Genomic DNA, 16,435 nt, shown 5'->3' on the forward strand with positions numbered 1-16,435 from the left:
GTTAATTTGGTACTACTTATAATATATTCGTTTTGAAATATTCTCTATATTTCATAGTACATTTTTCTAAAACCATTTTATATTCAGTCTTGGTTTTCAGGTCTGTAATGTGTCTCTACAGAAGGCAGTGGCCTGCATCAGGCATCCGGTGTAGACTGCGTTGTGCAGCCTTGTGTCTGCATAGCGAGACTGAAGGCATGCGGCTGCATTCTGTGTATATATGTCGGGCATTTGGAACAGTGCTTCGTGTACAATGCCTGGAAATGCTGAGTTATTTTTGAAAACTGGGAAAATGGTACTGATGTGTTATTCACATTACATCCAGTATTTTTGGATTTATATGTTGACTTGAGTGAGATCTCGTGTTTTGAATTACTTTGGTATGTTATTGGTCACAGTCTTAGCTGTTAATTGAAACAGTGTTCTATCTACCCTAGAGGTATGTAGAGCAACTAATAATCTTAAACAGTATTATTTGAGTTATTAGACTAAGATTCAGGAGGTCTCATCCATTGGGTTATTTTAGCTACACATCAGTTGTACATTTATCTGTATTCATTTAAATTTATGCTTTGCTCTCTGTTCCCAGGTGGTGACCAGGGGAGTGGCTTTGGGAGCACAAGTCAGGCTCCGGTTGGGGCTGTGGTCTCAGTGCCCAGTCAGCCTAGTGCGTCTTCAGACAAGTATGCAGCCCTGGCGGAGCTCGACAGTGTTTTCAGCTCTGCGGCCACGTCCAGTAATGCATACACTTCCACAAGTAATGCTAGCAGGTATCTTGTCTTTATATTTTCTATTGTTGTATTTTTCTTTTTTTTTTTCCCCTCAGGGTGGTTAAATAATGATTATTTGAGCATATAACTTTTAAGTTGATGAATAGTTTTCAAAATTTGAGGAAAGTTGAGGGAATTTGCTTATAAACTTAGTGTTTGATGGGCATGCAGGTGTCCCATGGAGGCAGCAGTTAAGTTCTGGATGTTCTACTTCTGACCAGATCCTGGGCAAGTGGCAGAGGATGGTCCAAGTGCTTGGGCCCCTGCACCATTGTGGGAGACCCAGAGGATACTCTGACAGCTGGCTTCAGCCTGGCATGGGCTGGAGCAGCCACCTGGGCAGTGAACTAGTGGATATAAGACTCTTATCTTTGTCCCTCTGCCTCTCCCTCGCTGCACCTCTGCCTTTCAAAAGAATCCTTTCAAAAAACAACAGTGAGCCATCACAATTTATACTTAATGCAACCAAGGTTTCGCTGCTTTCATTGTTGAATGTTAAAATGCAATTCAAAGAGTATGTATAGCTATCTGAAAGTGGACAGTTCTTCACAAGTTGTACAGACTTAACTTTGAGAAAACAACCTGAGAAGTACTAAGGCCTAAGAGGCAGTTGTCAGTTAACAGTTTCAAAAAAATATATATATATAGTGTTTCGTAAAATAACCCCATAATACAAACTACACAAATAATTTTCTTCAAGATAATCACATGCTTCAGTGTGCATGACTACTTGATGTCTTTGTTAAGTGCAAAAAGCATGCTCATTTAAGGTTAAAGATTTAATAATTCAAAATTGGTTATTTTGGTGCCAGCATGGTGACACATCAGGCAAAGCCTCGGCCTGTGGTGCTGGCATCCCTATGGGTGCTGGTTCATGTCCCAGCTGTTCCAGTTCTATGCAGCTCTTTGCGTATAGCCAGAGAAAGCAGTGAAGGAAAGAAGACTCGTAGCGTAGGGATCCTGCATCCACGTGAGAGATGCAGAAGAAGCCACTTGCTCCTGGCTTTAGATAAGCTCAGCTCCAGCTATACGGCCATTTAGGAAGTGAGCTAGCAAATAGCAGATTTCTGTCTCTCCTCTTCATGAAAGCAACATTTCAAATAGATATATAGTATTTTTTAAAAAAACTGATTATTCAAGTGTGTTTGTCATTTTTCTGAAAAATGAATTTGTTAAAAGAGCCAGTACAATGATTCAACTGCCTGATCCTCCACCTCCAAGTGCTGGTTCTTGTCCTGGCTGTTTCCATTCCCATTCAGCTCCCTATTTGTGGCCCAAGAAAGCAGTGGAGAATGACCCACAGCCTTGGGACCCTGCACTCACATGGGAGGCCTGGTAAAAGCTCCTCTCTCCTGGCTTTTGATTGGCTCAGTTCCAGCTGTTGCAGCCACTCGGGCACTGAACCACTTACTGCCTCTCCTTCTCTATGTAACTCTGACTTTCCAGTGAAAATAAATAAGTCTTTAAGAAAAAAATGAACTTCTTAAATCTGTTGCCTTAAGGGAAATGACTGATTAAAATAATGCTGTCAAACAATTGTGGAAAATGTACAGGTTCCACCTTGAACTTGACAGTTTGCTATTAATATTCTGATGATATGGTTTTTTACATTAAAGGCTGTGGCTTTTAATTTCACTTAAATAGGTCAAAATTTGGCAAGTTAGCATAACTCCTTAAACAAGTATTTTCTGAATGACTAATGTGCAATATGAAGTTCCTAAGCCTAATTAAAAGTGCGGTGAGGGGCTAATGTAGTGAAAGGTTAGCAGCTTTCTGGGGGTACCCGCACCCCACACTGGTGTGCTGCGTTTGGGGTCCTTGTTCTCCCTGTCACGCCTGGTGCCGACCTATACCCTGGGGGGCAGCAGGTGACTTGGTCCTTGCCGTTCATTAGAGACACTTGGAGTTCCAGCTCCTTATTTGGACCTGGCCTAGCCTGGCATTTGGACAGTGGAACAGCAGAGGGAAGACATGTATCCTCTTCTCTGTTACTCTGCATATCAAATAAATGAAAAAAGGTTAAAGCGTTGTAAGTGTGAATGGGGTAAGCTGTTCATTGATCTGGTCTCAACTTCCAGAACAACTAACCTTTCGGAAATGACTGTTAGTGTTTTCAGCATGATATCAAAGGGTAGGTTCACCAACTCCTGAAAGGGCTAATAAAAAATGGTTGTCTCTTATTCAGCTTTGTTTGTAAGGCCATATTTCCTTCATGCACTTCAGCCAAAAAAGTTATAACTTAATCTCTTCTGTCGGTTAGCTGCTAAAAGAATTTGGAAAACGAAAACAGTTCTACTCCTCTCATTAAGTCCTTTTTGATTTGAAAATGTAGCTAACTCCCAAGTGCTGCTTGTGTTACCACCTAATGGGTTTATTAAGTGGATGAAACATTTAAAGCCAATTTTTTTTCCAGTTTTAATTTCTGATTGAAAAATGCAGCACTCACAGTTTGCTTATTAATCAGGTCTTGGTAGTTAGGGAGAAAATATTAACATGTCCTGAGACTTGAGTTTACCCACTGCTATACTGCGTGGTTAGTGTTTTATGTTTCATAGCTAACCTATAGAGAGATTACAAGTCTTTTTTGTTTGTTTTACATTTATTATTTTTCTTTAATTTGAAAGGCAGAGTTACATAAGGGGAGACATTGTCTGTCCACTGGTTCACTCCCCAAATGGCTGTAGTGGCTGAAGTTGAGCCTATCTGAAGCCTGGAGTCAGACTTGTGTCACTGTCTCCTGTGTGGATATAGGGCATCCCAGGACTTGGGCCATCTTGCGTTTCTTTCCAGAACACATTCAGGAGGCTGAATCAGAAGTGCGACAGCGAGGAATAGAACATAATGGGTGCCAGTGCCATGGCAGAAGCTTGGTCTGCTATGGGCTAGCTCCAACCCCGCGTCTATTTTTTTTCCTCTGTCTTACATTTAACTCTTTGAACATCTCTTTTCAGCAATGTGTTTGGAACAGTGCCAGTGGGTGCTCCTGCACAGACACAGCCAGCTTCTTCCAGCGTGCCTGCTCCATTTGGAGGTAGGTGCTTCTGGTGAATGCACTGGGTTTTATACACACTGTCTATATATTGTATTGCATTTGGGGTGGGAGTAATAGAAAACATTCAAGTATTTTGTCATCCGAAGATTCAAATTTTCTTCTTCATAAATATATTGAAGAAATATTTTAAAACTTGTAACACCCTGATACACCTGGTATCCATTATATTTTATAATTTTTTAAAGCTACGCCTTCCACAAATCCATTTGTTGCTGCTGCTGGTCCCTCTGTGGCATCTTCTACAAATCCATTTCAGACCAATGCCAGAGGAGCAACAGGTAAGATTGAAACGGGGACAGGGAGCCTTGGGAAAAGCGTTGCAGAGTAGCATGTGAAAAACCAGGAGGGGGACCTCTGTCTGACAAGTGAAGGGGGATAGATGGAAGAGTTTGTGTAAGGCTGATACTAGCGGAAAGTTGGTAAAATTGTGGAATTTCACAGCTAAGAGGGACTTGGAATTACCTCTCATTTACTTCCACAGTCAAATCTTTGATCTTTCAGATAGGGCAGTACAGATATGGAGATGACAACTTCTCTATTAGAGCCACACGTGTGATTTGGCATGGGTGTGAACTGGTCTGCTTTCACAATTACTGGTTGTAACTCTTGCCTTACAGTTTATTTATTTATTTTTTTAATGGAGAAATATAGAATGCATTTCCTCTTGTTACTGTGCTGTGCAGTGGCATGCCAGAATTTCTTAGTTCTTGCTAGCTATAACCTAGTGCCCACTGATGGACTTGCCTAATCCTTCCCTCTCTCCTCTGCTCCCTCTCCTAACATCTCTTTTCTTACCTCCCGTTGTCTGTCTTTACTTCCATTTCCTTTCCTTTTTGTTAAATCTAACAATGTCTTCCTCAATACCTTAAGTCATTTCAGGTTCCCTTAAATATCTAATGCATATAAATATGATTGTGGATCATTACTGTATACCATATTGTTTAGGGAATGGCAGTGAGAAAAAAAGAGTCTGCAAATATTCAGTACAGACCCCTGTGCTTCCCCAAGTGTCTTCAGTCCATGGTAGGCTGAGCCTAGGGCTGTGGAGGCAGCGGGTGCAGAGGCTGATGGAGCCTTGTCTTCAGGCTGTGACCAGCAGCTGCCTTCTCCTGCTCTTTGCTTTTGTCATGACAACAACTCGGAGGGGATGGGAAGTGATAATTCTGATTTTGTCCCATTGCTATCCCTCAAGGGTGCTAAGGGACAAATCCAGGGAAAAAGTGTTCTTGGAAGAGTAAAAATGGGGAGAAGCAAGATTTTCTGTTTTCACTCTAGTTTGCAGATGACGGGATTGAGGCTTCATAGTCATTAAATAATATTGTACAGCCAGAAATATACTTAGGACTTATTCAAATCTCTTAATCACCTGTCTCCAAAAGTTTTGCTGATAAAATAATTAATTTAAAATGCATGGAAATCATTTTTTGAAAACAGTCCTACTTCAAGTTGTTGAATAAACCAGCACAGTGGTTCAACGGGCTAATCCTCTGCCTTGCAGCGTTAGCATTCCATAAAGTTAGTGGTTCTAGTCTCAGCTGCTCCACTTCCTGTACAGCTTATGGCTGGAAAAGCAGCAGGTTATGGCCTAAGTCCTTGGGCTCCTGCACCCATGTCGGAAATCCTTAAAAAGCCTGGACAGTTTGGGGCATGGTCTAACAGCTGGAATGTTTCCCTGTCTCTCCTTTCCCTATAATATGCCTTTCAGATAAAATAAATAAATCTTTTAAAAAAAAAAGTGGGGGTGGGCAGAAAGGGCTTTAGTATTTGACAACCCTAGTGGATTATCTGTTATACTTTTTTGTGACATCCGTCCTCACTTGTAAGGTTCGAGTTGTGACAGGTGCCTTTTCCTTTCATGTGTGTTTTGCCTTCTTTCAGCGCTCTTAGTGTGTATATGTATACAAAAAAATTTTTTTTTTACTCAGATTTCAGAGAAAGCAGGAGACAGAGATCAAATTGACTCATAGTGCCCAGTTTATCTGAGTTATCTCTGTGTATTTCTGGTTTTCTGGATTGTATGACTGTTCTCCAGAATTTAAGGTTGTATTTTGTAAATGAATAGCATCCTGGTGTCGGTCATCAGGAGTGCAGACCTCGCTTACACTTGTTTCTTCACGTGAAACAAGTGTCAGCACTTATCTTCAAAAATGAAAGCCACCAATATCTTTGACATTGTCATTCCAATCTCCCTTTTTACAGTATAAATATTATGTTGTCATGAATATAGTTAACTATAAGGCTCATCTTGTTAATGTGTTTGATGTGTTATACTATCCACTTGGTAAATGAAACTCTTTAACAAGGTAAATTTACTTTTGAAAAAAGTTATCCATAAGTTAATGACATTGGTCTCTTTATGCCTTTCCATAAGGCCTTTCTGGAGCAATGCATTCTCAAGTGTTCCCTCACGCTCACTTTGGTAGGTGGCCACAGCTGATGCCTTAGCTCTGTGTGGCAGTGTGTCTACCCGCTTGTGGAAGCTTCTGCTAGTGTTCTGGATCCTTGCATGTGGAATTCAGTTTTTCCCATGTTTGAAGATGGAGTGGGCATGAATGCTTGGCATTGGGATTACATTGTATTTAAAGATATGTGAAAATCTTTTCTATCAATTTATGGTTAATGCTGAATAGAAAGCATTATTGCTTAACTCCATGGTCATATTTGAATATTGGTAGCTGTTCTGATTCTTAGTTTCAATTCCTAGTAAATGGAGGAGATGTTTTTGATGTACCAAAACCATTTGGCCACATTATTCCATGGAGTTTGGTATTGCTTCACTGTATCCAGTTTGCTTTTTAGAGCTTTGTTAGAAAGTGATTGCCAACATCACGTCGGTGCATTGCTGTGTGTTACACAAACCTCTTGTTTCTTTTGCAATGTCTTCATCATTCTTTAATTCATGTGTTTCCCAGTAACCTGTTTTTCCTGTTTCCCTCATGAAGTATAAAAATGATGTTTAAAACTTTTATTCTAGTTAGGTTCATTGAAAAAAGCTGCATTGTTACCTTACAACTATGAGGGCTACTTTGAACTTGTTTTTTAGTTTGAAAAAAAAAAATTTCGTGTAACATTTGTAGTATTCATTGTGCCTTGAGTCAGCAGAGAGTTGATAAGGTTCCTAAGATCAGAGAATTTAGTGAGCTACAGTGTGATGATAAAAATATTTGGTTGTAACTTTCGGAGTCCATTTTTTGAAGCTTTATTTTGTTTTCATTGGAAAATCAGATATGCAGAGAAGACAAGAGACAGAGAGGAAGATCTTCCATCCAGTGATTCAGTCCCCAAGTAGTCGCAATGGCCAGAGCTGAGCCAATCCGAAACCAGGAGCCAGGAGCTCTTCCGGGTCTCCCACCTGGGTCTGGGGTCCCAAGGCTTTGAGTCATCCTTGACTGCTTTCCCAGGCCACAGGCAGGGAACTGGATGGGAAGTGGGACCATTGGGATAGAACAGCATTCATATGGGACCCTTGCGTGTGCAAGGCAAGGACTTTAGCTGCTAGGCTACCATGCCACGCCCCCAAAATCTATTTTTAAACATGACTTTTTTCTTTACTCATTTGACATTCTTTCCAGAAGATAACAGTCTTATGATTATGTTTTTATTTATCTTGATTTTTAATTTTTTTAAATATTTATAGGCAGGAAATAATAGTATAATAGTTTTATTGTAGTGTGAATTAGTTCATAAGCAGTTACTAAGGTTAATAAAAGTAGCACACCAAGTGTATGTCAGTGATTCACACAGTTCCGTTGTGTGCCTGTTGTGCCTACCATGTAAAGACAGTGAGACGTGCAGGCAAGGGAGTAGATAGTGTTCTGTGCAGTGCCCATTTACTCTGTCAGGAATGTTGATGTTTCCAATCTGTGTACGTTTTGCATTGATTTCTGTGCTTTAGCAGCAACCCAACCTTCTTGCAACCCTTTCTAAAGCTGCCTTCCTTTGCCTTGCAGCAAAGGAAGAGTCCGTATTTTGCTTTTGGAGTTGGTTTACTCTCTTGATGGCTCTGAGTTTAAAGTGTTACAGATCATGGGTGGTGTACCGCTAACCCCGTAACTTTGTTAGGTCTTGTAGAGACGTTCTAATTTTTCTTTCCAGGAGCACTATATATGTGTGTGTGTTTTGTACACACATGGTGTGTGCACAAAACAAATTGTGTGCTGATATATATATGTGATTTTTCACAGTGATGGGCTTTGAGGAGCAGACTGCTCTTTCAGAACTTAAAATTATGTGTGAGAAATGTTCTTGAATTTAAAAGTCACAGTTTTACTAATTTGTGGACATCGAGTTTCAAGAGAATAAATTTTCATAGATAGGCTATATAGTTCTGACGTTCTTTTGGAATTTCAAATGTTTTTAAAGGTACATTTCATGATTTTTGAAGGTAAGTGATACCTGTTCTACAGTGTTGAGTATGAGAAATAAACAAGCTTGCACACATCTGATCAACCTTTCTTTCTCCTATAAGCCGCAACCTTTGGCACTGCGTCGATGAGCATGCCGGCAGGCTTTGGCACACCTGCTCCCTACAGTCTCCCCACCAGCTTTAGTGGCAGTTTCCAGCAGCCTGCCTTCCCAGCCCAAGCAACTTTCCCTCAGCAGACAGCTTTTTCCCAGCAGCCCAATGGTAAGAAAGGTGTTAACATCAGAGCTCTTCATCCACTTTGGGTATCCCTTATGCATCATTGCATATGTTTAGTAAAAATCATACCAAAGAATACTGCAATGTTAGTTCATGAGTGTTGGGAGGATATGTGTTTTTGTGTGCTTGCATGTGTAAGATAATTTTGTATTGTAGTTGGAGATCATTTTTAGGTCAAAGTGAGAGGAGTTATTTGTTCTGTTTCTCTTTTACCCATTTCTTTTATTAAGAAGTTGATAGGTTTGAAGATTGTTCTTACTACGAAGTGCTTTTATCTTTAAAGTCAGTAGTTAGAAAAATCTTTGGGAATGTGGGCCACGGATGAGTCATATGTGATTTAAAAAAAAGATAAAACTGGCTAGAAGTACTGTGATATTCATATGGAAACCATTGTCTCCAGATAGTCCCAAACTCATGTTTTGATTAAATGCTTTGTCAGTGATCCCATAACTGGCTAGTTGGAGTTCGTCATTTCTGAAGAGCTGAATGGAAGCTCTGTTAAGACCACAGGCAGCTTGTGTGCGATGGCTGCAAGAGCATGACATTCTCTGGAAGGTCACGAGGCTCTGTGAGATCTGATTGGCTCTTGCAGACGAGGGTGTAATTGATGGTTCTGTCTTTACAAGGTTCAGGTTTTGCAGCCTTTGGACAGACAAAGCCAGTGGTAACTCCTTTTGGTCAAGTTGCAGCTGCTGCAGTATCTAGTAATCCATTTATGGTAAGTAAAATTTTATTTTTAGTACTTTTAAGTTTTTGAATCTTATTTTCACATTAAAAAACAACATCTAAATATTCTTACTGTTCTATGTCACAGAGTCTGACGATTATTGAAATTGAAACAAGGCCATTATGTGTGACCCTTTTTTGACTAAAGAGTTGCACATCAAAGCATTGACAATAAGCCATTTTAAGAAAGATTTATTTATTATTATTGCAAAGTCAGATATACAGAAAGGAGAGACAGAGAGGAAGATCTTCCATCCATTGATTCACTCCCCAAGTGGCTGCAACAGCCAGAGTTAAGCTAATTCAAAGCCAGGATCCTCTTCTGGATCTCCCACACAGGTGCAGGGTTCCAAGGCTTTGGACTGTCCTCAACTGCTTTCCCAGGCCACAAGCAGAGAGCTGGATGGGAAGCGGGGCTGCTGGGATTAGAGCCGGTGCCCTGTGGGATCCTAACACATGCAAGGCGAGGACTTTAGCCACTAGGCTACTGTGCCGGGCCTGGCAATAAGCTAATTTTATAATATGAAACTTGTCTGCTGTCTTTATGAGAAATTGAAGGATTTATTGTGCATTCTGAGAAAATAATCTTAAGATTTTGTTTCAATGAGAACTGTCATAAGAATGATATGAAATAATGGGCAGGAAAGAGAGCATGGGCAGTTACAGTTTGTTGCCAGTAATGGGTAAATATTGCTTCCTCTAGCAAGGGTGAGGCTAAGTTAATTAAAATTACTTATTTTATTTCCTTTAGACTGGTGCGCCAACAGGACAATTTCCGACAGGAAGCTCATCAACCAATCCTTTCTTATAGCCTTATATAGACACTTTACTGGAACGGACTTCTGTGTGGTCACATTACATCTCTCCGCCTCTTGCACTGTTGTCTTGTTTCACTGATATTAGCTTTAAACACAAGAGAAGTCTCTAAAAGCCTGCATTGTGTATTAAACACCAGGTAATACGTGCAAAACAGAGGGCTCCGCTAACAACTCTTAACCTGTGAATTGGCAGAAAAAGGTCGCGGTATCATGTATATTAAAAATTGGCGAATGTTAAGTTATTGCAGATACCACATTCATTATGCTGCAGTACTGTACATATTTTTCTTAGAAATTAGCTATTTGTGCATATCAGTATTTGTAACTTTAACACATTATGTGAGAAACGTTACTGGGGAAATAGATCAGCCACTTTTAAGGTGCTGTCATATATCTTGGAATGAATGACCTAAAATCATTTTAACCATTGCTACTGGAAAGTTACAAAGTCAAAAATTGAAAGGTTTTATTCATTCTCGAATTTTTCCTTTCTAAAGAGCTCTTCTATTTATACATGCCTAAATTCTTTAAAAATGTAGAGGGATTCCTGTCTGCATATTAAAGCTCATCATGTTTTGCTACAGTTTGCAGGTGAAAAAAATAAATAATAGAAAAGATGGTATTGTTTCTGTGTTCTTGCTGCAATGCCTTTACCAAAGTGGCCTTAAATAAGAGGAGTGAATTGAGAACATCTTGAATTCTTAAGTACTGATAATGACTAACTTTTTATAAAGAGGCCATGTAGAAAATTTATTAAACGACTATGACTGCTATATTCAGGAATGTGTTAGTGGTAAAGCATTTAAATGTAACCTGTCAGATTCACCACAGTCCTTCTAATTTCTTTGCAACTTGTTAATTTTTTTGACATTTGTATATATAAAGAATTTGCATGTATGTGTAATTACAAAATTTTTAAGTATCTTGAATTCTCAGACTGCAAAAAGGCCTATTTTAACTATTGATTTTTTAAAAATGTCTTTGAATGTATTGGAAACAGACATGCATTAACTGTGACATGATTGCACCTCAGTTTTTTGTTTTTTTTGGTTTTTTCTTCCTCTTTTCTGGACAAACTGATGCTCTGTAGAATATCTGTGTTTGTTTTGCGGGGCGGAATGCAGCTGGAACCCAGGGTTATCTGAAAGCTATGGAATATCTTTCCAATGCAATGAAACTAAGTGTGTAGTTGTATCATTTTGTTAATATTCAAGTGAACTTGTTTAAATATTTATATACAGTAATGCTTCCTTCATCCAGGGATAATCTGGCTGTGTCATCAAAATGAATACAACTAAGAAATTTGGAATGGTGTTTTTTAAAATGCCTCTGTGTAATCCATGTAAATCAAAGTTTCTGTGTTAGAGCTTATGCCTTTGTTTTATATGAGACTTTAATAATTTCTATTTCTCAGCCCTAGCGTCTGCATAGTTCAGAAGTGATGGCTTGAAATGACAGAAACTGAGAAAACTGAAAAACATACAGTGACCAAGACTGGTGTTAGTGTAGGCCCAGCCTGTGCAGCCTATAGGACGTCACTGTATTATGTTATCAGAGAATTGTCATAATGACTGTCATCAGAACCTGGGGCAACTGCATACACACATGTGTACTACATGTTTGAAAAGTTTATCTGAAAATGATTAAAAGTTTTTACAAAGCTTTGGTATTAAATGTGAACATCAGTTTTCTCATACTTTATTCATGTTGAATGCCTTTTTCAGTGATGACTACATCGGTTGTTGCAATAATTTTAAATCTGTGTAGTGTTTTAGACTTGTTAAAACATTGTTGTCCAGTGCATATCTCACTGAAAACATGGTTGATTTGAACCATTTGGATAAGATAACTGGGAACTATCTGCCCATGCAGTGTCTGTCTGCTTTTAAAATTAAATGGAAGATGCACAGTTCCAGGTTTGTGTTGCAGACTTGAAATCTCTCTACATTTTTAAAAGCTCTTAGCCCTTTTGATATATGGAAAACTTACTGTATTTAAATTTCTGTTTAGGTTGTATCAGGTCCCAGTTGATTCCTATGTACAAACTTATATAAATGTAGGTCATTACCCAAATAACCTACGAGTCTTTCCTTCTAATAAGTACATTAAACAATTGTTACCAAAACAATTTTAAAGCCTTTTTTTTTCTGAGTGAATTTGAGGTCTTTAATTAGGTGGGGACTCTTACTGACGTTAAATGAGTGCTTATACAATGAAAATGTTTAGTTTAAGACCAGCTTCATTTTTAAGGTGAATTTTCTCATGACCCTTACTGTTTGCTAAGAAAACACAGCTTCTATTTGGTGTAAATACCTGCAGTTTTCTAGTTTTTTATAGATCAGCAGAACTGTGTTGAGTACTAATCAGAAAACTGGAAAGAGATAAAGCTGATATCAAAGGTTCCTGATTTACCAATCGAAGCTGTTCCTCTGTTCTGTTCTGTCTTTATTCGGGAAAGAAATTTGTGTTTTAGAACAGCAAACTTATTACAGTAAAGGCATATTCTACTTGATATTTATTAAAAAATACACTTTCTTTGTTACAGTAATCCTTTTTGTACAGTTGAAAACAGCGCATTAATGCTTTACCTGTGCTGTGCCACCGTTCCCAGCACGCACTTCTCTGGTGCGGTGCCTGCACATTCACAGAAAGGAAGAGGATGAATTGGCTGCTTCTGCACCAATAATTCTGAAGAATTTTCGCCTCAGGACCATAACTCTTAAAAATTCGAGAAGATCCCAAAGAGTTTTTATTGAAGAAACTTGTATCTCATTGTATTCGAAGTTAATATTGACATGTTTTAAAAGCATGCTTAGTCATTTAAATTATAATAGTAATGAATCCATTATTTGTTGACATAGATAACCTTTGGTATAAAGTAAGTTTTGTACATCTTTCTGCTACATGGGTTGATCAGAACAGATTCTCATGCGGCTGATAGGCACTTGGAGACTCCATTGTGCACTTCTGAGGTCAGGAGAGGAGATGGGTACACTGTATCTTAGTATTATGAGGGCAGTTTGACCTATCCACTATGCTTCCCAAACCAGCTTGCTTTAAGCTTGTATGTTTCTGTAACAGTATTTACTTGTAAACACCACTGATTTATGAACCTTGTTTGGTTGGAAAATTGAAATTACAAACTTAAACTTTGCTTATTCAGAGTAACACTTCCTGTGAAATTATGGGATATGGTTTCTGAAGCCCCTTTCATTTGTGTCATTGAAGGCTTGCTAAGTGCTTTTCTTATTCTGTCATAAAAGCCTTGATGGTATAATTCATACTATAAATACCAAGGTATACATAAGTTGAGTTAGTGACGGATTTGGATCTAGGAAGTCAATTTTTTCCATTAACATACTATTACATGTTTTTGTGAGTAGATTTCTTTTTTAATCTTTTGAAGTTGAAGAAAGTTTTCACATACTTAGAAAAGTCTTAGTCATTTATTTCTTTTTTATAAATCATTGCAGCCTGTTCTGTGGTTTTAATCTTTGGAAGTGAGTTATGATAGCTGGTGGAATCCGTTTGGAAAGGCACAGACATCTGATTTCCACAGTGACTTCTGTTCTGGGACAAATCTTACCTTTATTGGTATGTGTGTCCTGTACCGTCGGAAACTTATAAAAAAAGATGTTAAAGTTTATATTAACTTAGTCTGTGGAGTTCATCCTTAACTAAAGGTATTTATTTGCCTTTGGCATATGTGTGCATGTGCGCTGGGGAGCAGGGTGTTGTATTTAGGCGAATAAATGTATGGTAGTATGTAACTCAATGTTGTCCTGGTATACCAGACAACTCTATCTTATGAAAAGGTGTTTGGTTGGTTTTGGTAGTGTTTATTTTTTCTTCTTTTTTTTTTTTTTTAGCATGTATTTGTGATACAAATGCTCTTGGCATTAATGGTTGATTTTACCAATCTGATACCATCAAATGCAATTTGAAGGAGAAGTACCCGCAGCTCTCCCATACCTTTGCAAACTGTCTCCAGCACAGAGCACCAACATTAGTTGCTTTAATTTATTGGTCATTTGTTGGTTGTATTCAAGAGTTGAAGAATCTTTTTTATTGTTTGTTTGTTAGAACTTCCTGAGAAATTGAATGATTCCATAAACATTTTGTCAATAATTGTTTTCTAGGGGTGTGCTGGCACTGAGATGTTAATCTTGAATGATCCAAGTATTGCGAATCTTGGATTTTGGAAGTTCAGTTGTTACATCACTGTAAGCGTTGTACACTCACAGCTTATATACCATTTTGTCTGCAGTTCTGTTTCATTTGACCAGCACAGTGTTTCCAAGTGTTAAAGTTTGAACACAGCTGTTTAAAGTGGCCATGCACTTGTGGTCACCTGCTCTACACTTTGTGTCTTTCAAATCCTTTTCAAGGCCGTGAATCACTAGAAGTGCTTTTCTTGCACTTATTTCTCATTCTTGTTTTGGATTAATTAAGGTAAAGTGTGAATGTTTGGTGATATTTTCAAGTGAAAGCTTTTGCCTAGAATGTATACCCAAAAACTTGTATCCGTAACTAGTTGTCTTATACCAGTAATCAGAATTCATTTATATTTAAATGTATTTTAAAAAATCTGTCCCACAGATTGGACCATGAGATTCAGTGGAATGTTATGCATATCATCCTGTATAAATATTGTAATTGGTCATTAAAATGCCCATTGTTTTTTGTTCCCATAAATTTCAAATATTGTTTTCAGAGTTACCTATGAATCCTAGATTTGCCAAGATTTCCCTCACCCTTGTGCAGATGGCAGAGAAAGCAAGTGCCCGAGTCTTGTGGTTTTGACTAAATTACTTTAACCAGAGGCAGCAAAGGATTGTCCACTAGTTCTGCACAGTGTTGCATAGAATGTTTTGGGTACAATCAGGTTTTTAAGATTTTGAAGATTTCTGTATTATACATGCTCCTGATTTTTAAAATTATAAAGTTATGCAGTATGTATAGGGCATTGTGAAGTGTGTCTCCTGTGACTGTTCCCGCACTGAGGCCGGTAGCACGGTTCCCTGTGTTGTTGTGTGGGTGTCATTTTATCTATCTCCATAGACCCCCTCGTGTTCTCCTTTGTTTGGTTGCTTTTTTGTAGTAATAAATCCAGCTCAAACTCACTGTTTAAATGTCTCCAGGACTCCTTTATATGGATGTCTCTTTGAAAGACAATTCTCAGACTATTCAACTGCAAACATTGCTAAAATGTTTAAAACACATATATGAAGATTACTTGAGTGTCTTACTGGAAACTTTCAATGAAATAGGCATTGTATTTTGAGCATCACCAACTGTTTAAGTATGATCTTGTGCTTCCTTGTAAGAAATTCTCCACTTAAGAAAAAAAATGCCTCAAATTGACTAAAGATATTTGAAAACTCCTATCTTTTTCATTGAATTATGAAGGCATTTAGTCAATCCATTGAAAGACTGCAAGTTGACATCTGCTTTGTACCTTATGTCTTCTGTCCTTGACTCTACTGGGTTTTAACAGGCTTGATATATTCCTTATCCACTTCACTTTAGAGTACAACTTTTAAGAATAGAAAATACAAATTAACTGTGGTAACTTTTGGCACAAACACTTGTTCATTATTTTTTCAAAATTAGCTTCTTTTGTTTTGGTAACGTTTGAATAATGACTCTGAAAGTTCTGTTCCTGAATCCTTGAAGTTTGGAGTTAAGTTTCCAAACGTGTGTTTACTGTTAGTCAAGCATTGGATTTACTTCTTGGAAATACCCCAATACGTAATAAGAACTACTTCTGCCGCGTAACACTGGGACATGAGAAACTGAAAAACTAGGAATGGCCCTTTTAGCAGGGCCACTTAAATCCAGTCTGAGCATAGAGGTGGTTTTAGTTATTGGATAAATGCTTGTTCACTGATTTCAGTATCCATTACTAATGATAAACCTGGCTAAAAATTTGTGAAATGCTGTTGGAATATCTTTTTTTCTTTCAAAATAAAGGTTTCTGTATTTATGTACCATTTGGGAAGAGCCTCTCTCCTTCATAGAATGTATATAACAGGCTATTTAGGATGTTGAAATAATCCTGCAGTGATCCACCTTGGGTATTTCTGCAGAGCAGGTCACTGAACTGCCTTCATGATAAGCATTTTTTTCATCCATTGACTACGTTAGTAATTTTGTCACCCCCCTCTTTTTTTTTTTTGAAATTTGCATGACCATGTATTTGCATTTTAAAGAAAAGGACATTATGTTACTTGTGACGTAGTCCATTTTTTTTCTCCCCTAAGGTATGATCTTTTCTCTTGAAATACATGTTGATGTGATTTAGTTTGAGAATAACACTGTAATGAAATCTTACCTACTTGCAGCCTGTAACAATTGGAAAGGTCAAGGGTGAAATGCCCCAGTTCCCAACACCTTTGTCGTATTTCCCTTTACTATCTGTCATTGG

At 38.2% G+C, this 16,435-nt stretch overlaps 1 protein-coding gene across 12 annotated transcripts in view; it reads left to right on the forward strand.

The window, feature by feature from the left end:
- Positions 1-16,435, forward strand: part of AGFG1 (ArfGAP with FG repeats 1) — a 74,837-nt gene that overhangs the window by 44,724 nt on the left and 13,678 nt on the right. For 3 of the 12 annotated variants that reach the window (XM_040982834.1, XM_040982838.1, XM_040982843.1), the window contains 7 exons: positions 590-770; positions 3,722-3,801; positions 4,008-4,100; positions 6,194-6,241; positions 8,291-8,449; positions 9,091-9,182; positions 9,942-11,682. In XM_040982834.1, coding sequence (XP_040838768.1) covers positions 590-770; positions 3,722-3,801; positions 4,008-4,100; positions 6,194-6,241; positions 8,291-8,449; positions 9,091-9,182; positions 9,942-10,001 — 713 coding nt within the window. In that variant the 3' untranslated portion in view covers positions 10,002-11,682. Of the gene's footprint in view, positions 1-589; positions 771-3,721; positions 3,802-4,007; positions 4,101-6,193; positions 6,242-8,290; positions 8,450-9,090; positions 9,183-9,941; positions 11,683-16,435 lie in introns of those variants that run through there. The other 9 variants (XM_040982839.1, XM_040982835.1, XM_040982845.1 and 6 more) reach the window with 5 other exon arrangements.

The sequence above is a fragment of the Ochotona curzoniae genome, unplaced genomic scaffold, assembly GCF_017591425.1.
Source record: "Ochotona curzoniae isolate NIBS_2020 unplaced genomic scaffold, NIBS_Ocur_1.0 contig_3643, whole genome shotgun sequence".
Taxonomy (NCBI): Eukaryota; Metazoa; Chordata; class Mammalia; order Lagomorpha; family Ochotonidae; genus Ochotona; species Ochotona curzoniae.